Source organism: Hypanus sabinus, chromosome 9 (assembly GCF_030144855.1).
Source record: "Hypanus sabinus isolate sHypSab1 chromosome 9, sHypSab1.hap1, whole genome shotgun sequence".
NCBI lineage: Eukaryota > Metazoa > Chordata > Chondrichthyes > Myliobatiformes > Dasyatidae > Hypanus > Hypanus sabinus.
The window spans coordinates 43,550,353-43,564,881 of NC_082714.1; the positions used below are offsets into that span (position 1 = coordinate 43,550,353).

Sequence of the window (14,529 nt, forward strand, 5' to 3'; positions counted from 1 at the left end):
CTGAAATATTATGAATCTGTATATAAAACAAAATAATACTCACCGTACAATCTGTATCTGGGTTTTGGACGTAATCAAGGAGCAGGCTTAATGCATTCTCTGCTTCTTTGATTCTCCCTATAATTAAATATAGGTCTATTTATTGTTGAAAATAACATATTTCAGTATCACATTTGCATACATTTTCATAATCAAAAGTATACAGGAGCCAAGTTCACACTCCTGAATGGAGGATTCCTCAGGAAACGGATTCAAGTAATAGTTATCAAGAAAAGCTGGCAGTAGGTTGTAGAGGGAGGGGTGTGAACAAATAAAATTAAATTTATTATATTTATAACAAAAAATGCTTACTCACTCTATGCTAAACTAAGATTTCTAATAAAACTGAATTTTATCTTTGCCAATAAGCCTTCAGAGGAATGTTTCCTAACCTGGCATTGTGCATATTAAGTCACAGATAAATCCAGAGCAGTTAACTGAAAACTACCACTTGGATCATTGTTTACCTGTTAAAAAATAATAACATTTTATAATATATTTTCTTCAACACAATAAAATGTCTCAAGATGCTTCTCTAAGGATAAAGAATATTGATCTATAAATTCATTTGCAAATTTTATTATTTTGTTCTGCATGCCAAGTTACTATTGTTATTAAGACATTAATGCATAAAAACACATCACACCTCAAACACCAAACCAAGCTTTTGCTTGAATGACTGGGCAAGACCAATACTTTAAGGTGCTAAAGGCATAATCATTGGGGAAGTATTAGTATTAGTTAAAATTTTGATTCGTACCTGTACATTGAACAACTGCACCAATAACATCCATCCCTGCTCTCTGAACCTTGATGCATCCAATCAAATGTCTGCCAATGTTGACACCAGCTGAAGTGATGGGAACTGAAGTGCCAATGCATAACTGTAGAATAGTTAGTACTGAGTTTATCAACGCTTGGTGTGGAAAATCTATCACCTGAGAGGGCTGAATAAGGAAGAAATTCACCAATTTTTGAGTTATTTTACAAGCTGTATAATGAAATTGATTTACAATTACTCTTTGCTCCTGGAATTCAACACTTAAAAGCCCATTTGGAGAAGTATGGACATTTTTCATGGGTTGAGAAGACGTGTTGTTTTATTCCCTGCGATGTAAAGCCAAAGATAAAATAGAATTTCCTCTGACAAACATAACATTTTGTTTATTTTCCTGTTAATGATTTAGATTCCAAATCTGAGAAGATGGAAGTCTAATTTAAGGCAGAGTGCAACTACTCACCATTTGTAACAGCTCACAGAGATGTGAAAGTGTCTGACAGATCAAGCTGACGCAGGTTGATTTCTTGGAAAGATGGTGCTCAGTATCAACCCTGCGATTTGAAAGTTCATCCAGCTGTACTGCAGCAAAAATGTTTCAGTGTTAAACAAAACATAGATTTTATGGAATGTTTTTTTCAGAAGTACTGTTTTTACAATAGTGTTATGTTTGAAAGAACAAATTATTGAATAATTACAACACATAAAAAGTTAACAACTTTAAAAATAGGATGTTGGTTGGATTAAGGGGTATTAACAATAAGGAGTGGTTAAATAAACTTGGATTGTTTTCTCTGTAACATCGAAAGCTGAGGGCAGACCTGATATAAAATTATAAAGACATACAGATAGGATAGAGAGCCAGAATCTCTTTCTTAGAGTAGAAATATCGAATACTAGATGTTGTAGCTTTAAAGTGAGTGGGGAACTATAAAGGAGATGTGTGGGGAAATATTATTTTTGTTTTAAACATCGAGAGTGGCAGGTACCTGGAACGCAGTGCCAGGTTTGGTACTGGAAGCTGATATGATAATGGCATTCAGGTGGTTTTTAGGCAGTCACATGTATTTGCAGGGAATGGAGAGATATGGATCATGTACAGGCATGATTTGGCATCATGCTTGGCACAGACACCATGGATGCGTTCCTGTGCTACACAGTTCTATGTTCTAAAATGTCAATGTTTTCTCTTGATCCCCAAACTGACATCCCTCCTTTCCTCATCTGACTGATTAGTCAGGTCTTGTTTATTCTCTGTGGAATGCTAAGGAAAAATGTAGAAAAAAAGGTAAACATCCTCATTAAATCTGTCTTTTCTAGCTGACAAGTTTCTAACTACAAATTTTCACTAATTTATTTTCATAAAGCAGTAAACAAACAGGATTAAAGCTTCCAAAAAATTAAAAGCACATTCCGATAAGGATACTATTCTGATCTGACACCAACCCTCCCTCTTGAGGTTCAAGTTTCAGCTCTCACCCTCTCAGAACCTTAGACATTCAGCATCAGAAAGGAGATCATACCAACTCAAAGACTGCATCAACGTTGTAAAACTTGTGTGGGAGTTCGTGCTCTCACAGAGTAGTTGCTGATTGATGCCGTTAGGATTTTACTACAATATTATAGTACTTTCTGGATATTTTATGAGTTGCAAAAATTTTTTTAAATGGCCTGTTTTGCTGCTTTTGTGATTTCTCCAAACAGCAGGTGCTCGTGACAATGTGAAATTTCCTTTGGAATGGAGCACAACAGAAAACAAAGAATTTGAGGGTGGCACTGGTGAGAGTATGTATGATGTCTTCTTGAGGAAAAATAATTAATGTTTAATGGAGCCAGCCACTTCAATTACCCCACTCCCCTGGAATAAGTGGCCTTAGTAAGCTTCTAGAGATCATATTTATTGCCTACAGTGCTACAAGCCCTCTGATTATGTGAAAGCAACGACAATGCATGGCAGCTGGGTGCACAATGGATAGTGAGTTATTATATAACTCACTACTGCTCCCAAAAGGCGAAGGCTGCTTTCCAAGTACAGCGTCTTGGACTGTGAAAAGGGGATGCTGACACCTTCTTGCTCCTCAATACCAAACACAGGCTTTCTGGTAGATATCCTGATGTGCCAATGAATCATTGTGCACTTCCACTAATGTTTTTCCATTGCCTACCCCATCAAAATCTGTATCTAAGTCCCCTAGAGCAAGACATGGCTAATTGCAACTCTGCTGAGCTGACACATGTCACTCTTGTCTCCTGCCCTGACTGCAGGGCATATGTGCCAGGCAGATGATGCTTTCATGCTATCCAGTAAATTGCCCATTGTGTCTGTACGGTTGCAAAAGTGAGACTGATTGACTGAGCTTTCCTCACTGTTGATCACATTTCAGTCCTTAGGTGTCTGAAATGAAAATGTCACAAATGAGGAACTGGAATATAAGGGAAAAGTAGTAAGGGGTGCCTTTTTATATAAGAGATATGCATCAACATCAAAATTTGTGTTTCGAACTGTGAAATATGAACATGGGGCTTGCAGCAGAGTTAAATACGTAAGGGTGAGGTGAAGTAAAGCAAGTGAGTGAAATGCATGTCTCCATTTGATAGGATCTCTTGGTAGTGGGCACAGGTCACTGGGTATCAGTTGCTAGTGTATGGCTTTTGAATGTACCTTCACTAATCTTGTGTGAATTCACAAGGACATGCCTAATGGCAATGATTTCTGGGCTTTCGCCATCCACTGTTTTTCAACTGGAAGACATCCAGGTACAGAACATTCCTCATCTTGACTAAAAAGCCCCAGATGAAGTACCTGAAAACCTTGCTGCCGAATTTCTCCCATTGCATCATTCTTCAATATTTCACCCCTGCCACAATAAATTCCCTTTTACAGTTGGATAATTTTAATTGGCAAGGCTAATTTTAACTGGAGCTATTGCCGATTGCTGCTGTGTGCTGTCAATCAACAACACAGCTAACAAGGGCTAAATATTAAAATTGTTTAAATAAGCAGGCACTATGAAAATGCTAGACTGCAATCAATAGGCACAGGGTTCCTCCTGCTTATATTGACGTCTACTGCAGCTCTTATAAAAGAAGAAACACAATGTATCATTCTTCTCTCAGACACTTTTCTGTGTTTACATCATTATTTCTACAATATAGTCAAGTATTCAGTATTATCGTGTTTCTACCTGTTTAAATTTTTAAATCTACAAATTGAAAAAAAAAATGACCACAGGCAGTATTAGTCAGCTTTTGTAAAATCTATGCAAGCAGTACCTGCATCATCCCTGGTTACATTAAAGACGTAATTCAGCGGCTGGAGCACTGTTGTCATAGCCTGCATCCGAAGTGGCTGTGGACTATATAAGCAAAAGCAGTAAACTGAAATGCTGAAACAGTATGTAGTATACTCATCACTATTACAAGCACAACCTTCATACTACTTTTAAATAAAACTTACAAGCAGTAATCATTTTCTAAAATTATAATATCAGCTGCATAAACAAAATGAAAGGAGCAAGCTACCAGCTCATTAAGGAAAGCATCTAAAAAATAACAGATACATTCAAAATTCATTATTAAATAGTAGGACAAAGCAAATATGAAATTACCATTAGATATTACATCAGCATTGGCTACATGTACAAACAGAGCTATGTTAGTTGGTCTACATCAAAAACCCAACTTCCATCAAGGAAGTGTGATATTGATTAATACTGAGAAACAACAGATGAAGATCTAGGCATTGGAACTCAATGCATTTCAAATATTGGAACATTCTTCCACCAGATTTCTCTACTTGTTTAAGCTGAATAAAGACTATTACATTGATAGCTCCAGCTCCAGTCTCTAGGAGACTCCTTCAAGCACAAGATATGCAATAAGGAAAACTTTAGCAAAAATTTGTGGGTTCCTTAGATTGAGGCAGGAGTAATTCAATTGGTAGTTAAGATAATGGCAGAGATATCACACAAATATTTTTGTTTGTTTTCACAGGAATCAAACAAACTTGATTGTCTAGGTAGACCCATTGTTTCTGCCTGCTGCTCATGCCGCACTGAACTCGTGTCTGCATACAGTACCTCAATTCTGTTTTATCCCCCTTGGTTGGGTCCCTTCCCACCAACATCAGTGACACTTCACATGCTCTCGATCTTTTCAATGATTTTAAGTTCCCTGGTCCTGACCATCTCATTTTCACTATGGATGTTCAGTCCCCAAAAAAAACTGTTATCACATCTGGAAGGCCCTAAGCTCTCCGCTTTTTTTCTTGGACAACAGACCCAACAGGTTGCTCTCCACCACACTGTCCTCTGTTTGGCAGAACTTGCACTTATTCTCAATAATTTCTCCTTAGGTTCTTCTCACTTCCATCAAACCCAATGTGTAATCAAACCCATGGGCACCGGCATGGGTCCCGGCAATGCCTGCCTTTTCATCAGCTAAGTGGAACAGTCCATGTTCCAAGCCTACACCAGCATTGCTCCCCAACTCTTTCTACGCTACACTGACAACTGCAGTGGTGCTACTTTCTGCACCCATGGTGAGCTCATCAACTTCTACCCTGCCTTCAAATTTACCCGATCCATTTCTGACACCTATCTTCTCTTTCTCAATCTCTCTGTCTCTATCTCTGGAGACAGTCCATCTGACTCTCACAGCTATCTGGACTACACCTATTTCTACCCTGTCACATGTAAAAATTCCATTCTCTTTTCTCAGTTCCACCATCTCCACCGCATTTACTCTCAGAATCTGGCTTTTCATTTCAGACAACTGAGATGTCCTCCTTTTTCAAAGAAAGGGGCTTCCCATCCTCCACCATTAATACTGCCCTCACCAACATCTCCTCACCCCATCCTCCTGCCACCACACCAGGGATAGTGTTCCTCTTGTCTTCACCTACCACCCAGAAGCCTCCGCATCCAGCACATAATTCTCCGTAATTTCCACCATCTCCAACAGGATCTCACCACCAAGCATATCTTTCCCTTCCCCCCATCTGCACTTTCTGCTTTCTGCAGGAATCGCTCCCTACGTGACTCCCTTGCCCACTTGTCCCTCTCCACTAATCTTCCTCCTGGAACTTATACTAATAAATGGAACAACTGTCACACCTGCCCCTACAGCTGCTCCGTTCTTCCAGGTGAGTTGACATGTCACCTGAAAGTCTGTTGGGATCACCTACTGTATCTGGTGCTCTAGGTGAGGTCTCCTGTATATCAATGAGACCTGATGTAGATTGGGAGATCACTTTGCTGAGCACCTACGCTCCGTTCGCCAGATAAAGCAGGCTCTCCCAGTGGCCAACAATTTCAATTCTATTCCCATTCACATTCTGACGTCAGTCCATGGTCTCCTTTGCTGCCACGATGATGCCACACCCAGGTTGGAGGAGCAACATCTTATATTCCGTCTGGGTAGCCTCCAATCTGAAGGCACGAACATCGATTTCTTGAACTTCGGGTAACTGCCCCTCTCCTCTCCTTCACCGTTCTATTTTCACCCGACACCTTCTCTTCTTAACTGCCCATCACCTCCCTCTGGTGCTTCTCTCCCTTCCCTTTCTTCCATGGTCTTCTGTCCTCTTCTATCAGTTTCCTCCTTCTCCAGCCCCTTATCTCTTTCACCACTCAATTTCCCAGCCCTCTATTTCACCTCTCCCCCAATCCTAGTTTCACCCATCACTTGTCACCTTGTATTCCTTCCTCCCCCTCTTCCCACCTTCTTATTCTGACTTCCTTCCTCGTCCTTTCCAATCCTGATGAAGGACCTTGGTCTGAAACATCAACTGTTTACTCTTTTCCACAGATGCTGCCTGGCCTGCTGAGTTCTTCCAGAAGAGTGAGTGAGTGAGTGTCTGAGTGAGTGAGTGTGAATGTGAGCGTGTGTGTGCGTGTGCGTGCCTGTCTGTCTTTGGATTTGCAACATTTACAGATTTTCTTGCGTTAGTCAAAGATTATATTTCTTCACAGGTACATCTACAGTTCATGCTTCCTCTGAGCAAGGATCACACCATCAGAATGAGGACAGGGGTGATGGGGTGGAGATTCATCTCTATCAAAGGAGGAGTATGACACCCTTTCCCTCACCCTCAGGTCACCCTTGGGCAAGGTGCAGCACCTGCTTAGCACCCCCCCTGCCCCCAATCAGAGTCACATGAAGCCATAGGAGCAGGTGGTCGATGATCGTATGAGCAGCTACTGCATATCACAAGTCCTGGTTATGCAACCACTGATACCAGACAATCTCTGAAGAGTGCTGATAATGGCTAATGGCCTCATCAGTTTGTAAGGACACTGCCCAGAAGAAGGCAATTGCAAACCACTTCTGTAGAAAAATTTGCCAAGAACAATCATGGTCACGAAACCATGATTGCCTATGTCATATGACATGGCACATAATGATAATGATGAAAGAAAAACGACAGGGATAAGCCTTGTCACCTTGAGGTGAATAAGTATTTGGAAATCATGGAGTAAAAGAAATATGCACCTGCAAATGCCGGAAATCCAAAACAAAAAGTGAAAATATTGGAAGCACAGGCTAAGTGCTTACGTGAAGAGAGAATCAGAGTCAACATTTCCAGTAAATTTTGATTACATATGATGGAGAAAAGAGAAGGTCGAGATGTATTACATTTGCTCAGAGATTGCTAAAGTCTTTTCAGTTATAAATAAGATGATCATTCGTGTGTGAATAAATCCCTTGAAAGGAGTGAAAGTAATCTAATGTTGGTTTATTAAGCTTTCTAAAGAGAGATGATTTTAATATACCAATGAGAGATGTCATAAATTAACTTAAATGGTTTGTCAGAGAGAATTTAGATTGTTAAAATGCTTGAATAGTCTTTATAGGGAAGAGAACTCAATTATTCTCCCACATCGAAATAAAATTCAGGTCTCTGAAGAACAACCATAAAATATTCTGCACTTTTGTGCATTGTATTAACTCACAATGATTTTTATAAACATTCAAATTTAATTTATATTCTCTTTAACAATTGGACCAAGATACAAAAAGTTCAATAAACCTCCTCTCAGGTTGGAGGAGCAAGACCTCATTTTTCACCTGGGTAACCTCCAACCTGAAGGCATTAACATTGATTTCTACAACTTCCAGTAATTTTTCCTCCTCCCGATTCCCTCTTCTTCAATTGCCTGCTCTGGCCCCCCTCTTACCTCCTCTCTTCTCCTCACCTGTCCATCACCTCCTCCTGGTGGTCCTCTTCCTTCTTTCTCTCATGGTCTACTCTCCTCTTTATTGGATTCCTTCTCCGGTTCTTTAATTTTTTCACCCATTACCTCCCAGCTTCTTACTTCTTCCCCCATCCCCCACCCACCTGGCTTCACTCATCACCTTTTAGCTTGAAATCCTTTCGCTCCCCTCACTGTCTTTTTCTGATTTCTTCCCCCTCCCGTTCCAGTCCTGAGAGTCACTACCTGAAATGTCGACTGTTCATTCAATGCTGCTTGACCTACTGAATTCCTTCAACATTTTGTATGTCTTGCTCTGAATTTCTAGCATTTGCAGAATCTCTTGTGTTAATAAAACCACTGCTGCGGTGATCCATGATAGCTAAGTTTGATATGCCAACCATAATGTAGAGTAAATAATACTTTATATTTTATTGGCTGTGATTCAAAAATAGGGATCAATCACATATGATAAACCAATCTAATTCTTGCACACTTTTCTGATGTTCAGTTTATTTATTCTCATTAGTGTCAGTAGCCAAATATGAAAATAAATTTAAAATTTTGGGTGTGTAAAAAGTTCATTTGGCTCATTAGGCCACTCATCAATAAAAACCTCTATGACTTTTACTCTAACATATCTACTTCTTTGGAACTGGACACCTGAGCTCAGCTGGAATTCCCAATTTCCATCATGTATTGCACCTCTGACTGCAAGAAAAGGATGAGCAGAGGAGCAGTAATGACTGTACATGCATGCCTCATTGACAGATTACAAACTGAAGTTTCCTTGTTTTCTGGGATTTGAGTATCACTGGCAATACCATCACACTACTGGGTAGAGAGTTGCAGAATTTAAACCTGATAAAAGACAGGTGAATATATTTCTAACTTTGATGGTGTGGGACTTCAAGGAGAACCTGATGGTAATGAGTCCATGCATTTGATTGCACTGCAGTACATGTTGGTAGAGATCACAGATTTAGGAGATGCTCTGAGGATATGCCTTTTTGTTGGCTATGTAGAACAGTCCATGTTCCAAGTCTTCCCCAGTAATGCTCCCCCACTCTTTCTCTGCTACACTGACAACTGCATTGATACTGCTTCATGCACCCATGTTGAGCTCGTCAATATCACTAACTTTGCCTCCATCTTCCACCCTGCCCTTAAACTCATTTGGTCCATTTCTGACACTTCTCTCGTCTTTCTCAATCTCTCTGACTCCATCTCTGGAGACAAGCTGATGACAAGTATCTTTATAAACCTACTACCGATTTCCACGTTTAGCTTGATGGTTATCCACTTTCCACCTTGTCTGCTATAAAAATGCCATTCCCTTTTCTCAGTTCCTTCGTCTCTGCTGCATCTGTTCCCATGATGTGGCTTTCCATTCCAGGACATCAGAGATGTCCTCCATCATTGATGCTGCCCTCGCCTGTATCTCCTCCATTTCCCGAACACCTACTGTCACCTCACCTTCCTGCTGCTGTAACAGTGATAGAGTTCCTCATCCTTATTTACTTCCCCATGAGACTCCCAACACATAACTCTCTGCAACTTCCACCATCTCCCAAGGGACCCTACCACCAAACATATCTCAACACCCCCACCCCCACTTTCCACAGATTGCTTCCTCCATGATTCCCTTGTCTATTCATCCCTCCTCACTAATCTCCCTTCTGGCACTTATCGTTGTACACCTCCCCCTCACCTCCATACACGACTCCAAACTATCTTTCCAGGTGAGGTGACACTTCACCTGCGAATCTGCTGGGGTCGTCCATTGTGTCTGGTGCTCCTGAAGCGGCTTCCTCTACATTGGTGAGACCTGTCGTAAAATGGGGGACCACTTCGTTGAGCACCTCTGCTCCATCTGCCAAAACCAAAACGTCCTGGTTGCAAAACATTTTAATTCCGATTCCCATTCCTGTTCCGAGGTGTCAGTCCTTGGCCTCCTCTTGTGCCATAAAGAGGACACTCCCAGGGTGGTGGAGCAACACCTTATACTCCTTTTGGGTAGCCTCCAAGCTGACGGCATGAATATCAATTTCTCCTGGTTTAAAAAAAATTGTCCCTCCTCCTCCTCCTCCTCCCCCACTGTGGCTCCCTATGTCTTCTCACCTGCCTATCATTTCCCCCAGATCCCTTCCTCCTTCCCTTTCTCTTATGGTCCACTCTCCTCTCCTAACAGATTCCTTTCTCTCCAACCCTTTATTTTTCCTACCCACCTGGCTTCATCTATCACCTTCCAGCTAGCCTCCTTCTCCTCCCCCTAACTGATTGTGTTGTTATTTTACCCCTTCCTTATCCATCCATAAGAAGGGTCTCAGCAAAAAATATCAACTATTTGTTCACTTCCATAGGTGCGGCCTGACCTGTTGAGTTCCTCCAGCATTTTCTGAGCTTTGCTTTGGATTTCCAGCATCTGTAGAATTTCTTGTGTTAAAAAAAAAACTTGTTTCTTCACGGTTGTATTGAAGTTCTGCCTTCAGTTGAAAAACAAGTTTTCTAAGGAGGCTACAATTATATTCTGTAGTGATATCACAATGTTCTCCATACTACTCAAGGTTGTACATATTTGTACATTAAGAGACGACAACTAGCTATCAAATCTGCACTTGTAATTTCATTGCATGGGTCTTCTACCGGCAAACAGCACCAGGCTCAACCTGTACATTTATCTCCACAGTTGTTATTTTAAGCAGCTTCACTTGTATTTGCTAAAAGAAAATACACTTGAAATTGTACAATTCATAAATTACTTAGAACAACGTACAAGAAATTGTAGAGACAGCCTGAAAATACTTGAGCTATGCTTCCCATTTCTAACGATTTTAAGAATGTATTACACAGGGGCCAATAATTTCTACTTTAAAGAATAAGTTTGACACCCAGGCCTGGGAGAAAGCCTTTCTGTTTTAGGACAGCCTATATATCCATTCCACATTTCATTGATCAAGATATAAAATATTTATATTTCCCTGCAAAAGAAATAAATATCTAAGTATTCATACCAGTTCTGGAGCTTTACGATCCCTGAAGCTAATGCCAATGCTTCAGTCTGATTCAGTGACTTCAGTAAAAGACCAAGCAATTCCCATGTCTTGGACTGTAGTATTTCACATTGAACTGTTCTGTAAGATTGAAATTAAAAAAACCTTTACTCACTCCATGTGATATAAAGACATAAAGCCAATAATTTATGCCACAATTCATCAATAACTGACTTTTCTTCCTTTTCCATCTTCATTCCGTAAGGTGTACACAAAGAATACTGGCTGTACACATTTCAAGGAGCATTACCAAGGCCAATTATTTTGAGGAATGAGTCAGCCTACTCAGTTTTCCACCTCCCTCCGATCACACAAATGATCACCACACAGCATGAGCTTATGAATCCCATTGCAGTGAAGCAGCAATGGCAATGTTCCATCATTTACATTGAAACTAATTAACAACACACAGCATATTTGAAGGTAGTATTAAAGAGGTAAACTTCATTCACTTGGAGTGAATTAGCAGTAGAATATGGTTATGTAATTTTAGTACCTACAGATGCCAATTTTTTTCTATATTATTCTCTTGCATTAGAAATTTCCTAAATGAATTCCTTTTTATAAATGAATTACTACAAAGCTATTGGTTAAACAACGTGCCCATTGTAATTCAAAAAGTGTATTAAGTAAAGAGACTATTGTCAATTGCACTCCCAAGTATTTTCTTGAATCATTCATGAAAATGAAGTATTTCCAGCTTTAGTTGGAGAATTTTAACTCAGTGTTATTTGTTCTGGTCAATATTCTCAATTACTCTTCTACTGCTTAACATCCCATGCTCCAAAACTGCAAACTCACACAAGAACACTCAATTTGATTCAAGTATCACTAAGTGGTATCACTGCATGATGTGTGCCAATACAGCTTCATATTTGCACTCACTGGGTGACACAGCTGAAAGCTATTTTTTTTCTCTTGAAATAACACATTAGGTTCTCGAGACATTTTACATCTAAAAATAATCCAGCTGGAACTGGAATAAATTCATCACAGCTTACTTCTGGTGGATTGCCAGAAAATCAACAAACATAGTGTAAAGCAAACCAGAATGTCATCTGACAGAACTGTGGAGACAAATATTAGGCAGCTCTTCTAAAAGCTTCTGTATTCTTACCTGGATATATTCAAGAACAGCTCTGCCAAAGGTTGACCAATTTTAGTTAGATCACCACTTAAAAGTAATTTTAAACTTCCTTCTATTTTAGGCCACAATGATGTAATACCAGCTGGATCACATGTTACCGAAATCTTGGAGAGTAGTTTCAGAGCCAGTTGAATGTTGGAAGTGACGTCGGATCTCAGAAAATCTTCAATGTGTTCAGTAATTGCACAGACACATACAGACCAAACAGTAGAGTCCAAACCAGTCATTGCACCAATCGTGTCAGTTAATTGGATTTTTCTATTAGTTTCCAATGGAGCAAGTTCAGAATGTTGTAAAGAGAAAGATAAAATGTTCGCCAGAAGCTGACTCGCTGCTGAGGCCACAAATATACTTGGATCCCTCTGAAGACATATGATCTTGGAAATACAGTCTAATAGCACAAATGATAAGAAAACATATCTTATTGTTGAAATTAGAACTTTTTTCAGATAAAGCAAAAATACAATGTTAATATAGGAAACAGTTCTAATTTACTCTTTAAATTTCAGGAAGAATTATTTTTTGTTCTCACAGTCTTGTTTCCTAAGAACAATGAACAACATCAGTTCATGATAAGGGGCTTTCATCATATTCATTAATCAACAAAAAGATCACATCTAGGTATCCTAGACAGTATAATTCAGGTATAAAACAATAAAACTTCTGAAGTGCTTTCAAAGGATTTGGATTTTTCCTTCAATAGAGAGACAAATACTTCTCACAGCACCCTAAATGTGGTCTCACCAAAGCTGTCACCAAGCCTTGTACTCAATTACTCTTGCAATACCCAACAAAGTGAGTCTGTTGAGAGTTAGGGGAGGATATCACATTTATTTATCTCATGACCTGGTTGGGATCTATTACAAGAAAGAAATAAGCAATGTAATGCTTTAAGCATTTTCTAAATGAGCATTTGGCCTTTAGCCTTCAATGCCAAGATGATGAAAGTGTTCATTTAGACATCTCTTGTGTTGACAATGACTATTTCCACCGCTCTCACCCATAGTGCAAGGTCCTTTCTAAGTCACTTAGTCCTTACCCTGTCTTCTAGTTTCATTCACCTCTGTTAAGGTGAAAAAGATTCCTCCAGTCTATCTTATCTATACCTGTCATCGTTCTACATACTTTATTCATGTCCCTTCTAACCTCCCCCATTCCAGAGAAACAATGAACATCAATGCATTTGCTTTCGTGTGGAGCCACAGGAGACTGGTGAAGTTTTAAATTATTATATCTCGCCTGTGTGTACCACAGTGAGGGTCATGGAAGCTAGAGAATTCAGGGGAGAGAACAGCCATATCTTGAAACATAACCACATTGTGGTTCTGTGGAGCTGGTTCTGGTAATCTTAAAGCACATAAAGTTGAATAAATCCCTGAGACCTGACCAATACTGTATATCGCAGAACAATGCAAAATCAGGAGAGAGATACATGTATCATCGTTAGCTGCCAGTGAGGTACTAAAAGACTGAAGAGTAAATAATGTTGTACTTTTATTTAAGAAGGGATGCAAGGATAAACCAAGGAACTATAGGCTGCTGAACTTACTTTAGTGGTGGAAAAGTTATTGTAGGAGACTCTATGAAACAGAAGTTATCCGCATTTGGAAAGGATAATTAAGGATAATCAGCATGGCTCTGTGTACATGGCTCTATATATTGCCTCACCTCATTTCACCTTCTCCTATTCTCAATCCTGTTGCAAGATCTCTGCCTTGACAGATGCTGCCTGCCCCACTGAGTTTCTCTAGCAATTGTTAGTTACAGATTTAAGGAAAAGGATGAGACAACAAAAAAACCTCCTTCAAAGAACCTTTGCTAATTGAGTTCAGATCCTCAAAATGTTCTTCAATCTGTAGAAGCAAACTTATCGAACATTTTAAGGTGGAATTGGATAGACTGTTAAGGTAGAAGCTTATGAAACATCATGTTAGCATCCCTGCAATTACCATTTGTACCATTTTGGTTTTCTTATCTAAGATGTCTTAGCTATAAGAAAGAGTAAAGATTTACTGGATTGCTTTCAGGGATAGAGAGTTTGCTGTATAGGAAAGAATGAGCAAACTTTCCCTTTTTTCATTTGCTCAAAATAATAAAAAGTCTCACTGAAACTTACAAAGTCCTAATAGGGTTTTACAGGTTGAATACAGAGAAAATAATTCAATTCTGGCTAATAATTCTGCAACTTGAAGTCAATTGAAGAATAAGAAATAGCCTATTTAGGACTGATATGAGGAGAAATACCTTCACTGATTAATTTCCATCTGAAAAACTAGTGTCATAGCACAAATAATTAAGCTTCATGAACATTTGGAAAGA

The 14,529-nt window shown here is 39.4% G+C and overlaps 1 protein-coding gene across 3 annotated transcripts in view; it reads right to left on the minus strand.

Annotated features, from left to right (window-relative positions):
* Positions 1 to 14,529, minus strand: part of brat1 (BRCA1-associated ATM activator 1) — a 41,041-nt gene that overhangs the window by 12,878 nt on the left and 13,634 nt on the right. For all 3 annotated transcript variants that reach the window (XM_059979571.1, XM_059979572.1, XM_059979573.1), the window contains exons 5-10: positions 12,181 to 12,601; positions 11,025 to 11,144; positions 4,091 to 4,173; positions 1,281 to 1,399; positions 800 to 986; positions 44 to 117 (exon numbers count right to left, since the gene is read on the minus strand). In XM_059979571.1, the coding sequence (XP_059835554.1) occupies positions 44 to 117; positions 800 to 986; positions 1,281 to 1,399; positions 4,091 to 4,173; positions 11,025 to 11,144; positions 12,181 to 12,601 (1,004 nt within the window). The remainder of the gene's footprint in view (positions 1 to 43; positions 118 to 799; positions 987 to 1,280; positions 1,400 to 4,090; positions 4,174 to 11,024; positions 11,145 to 12,180; positions 12,602 to 14,529) is intronic.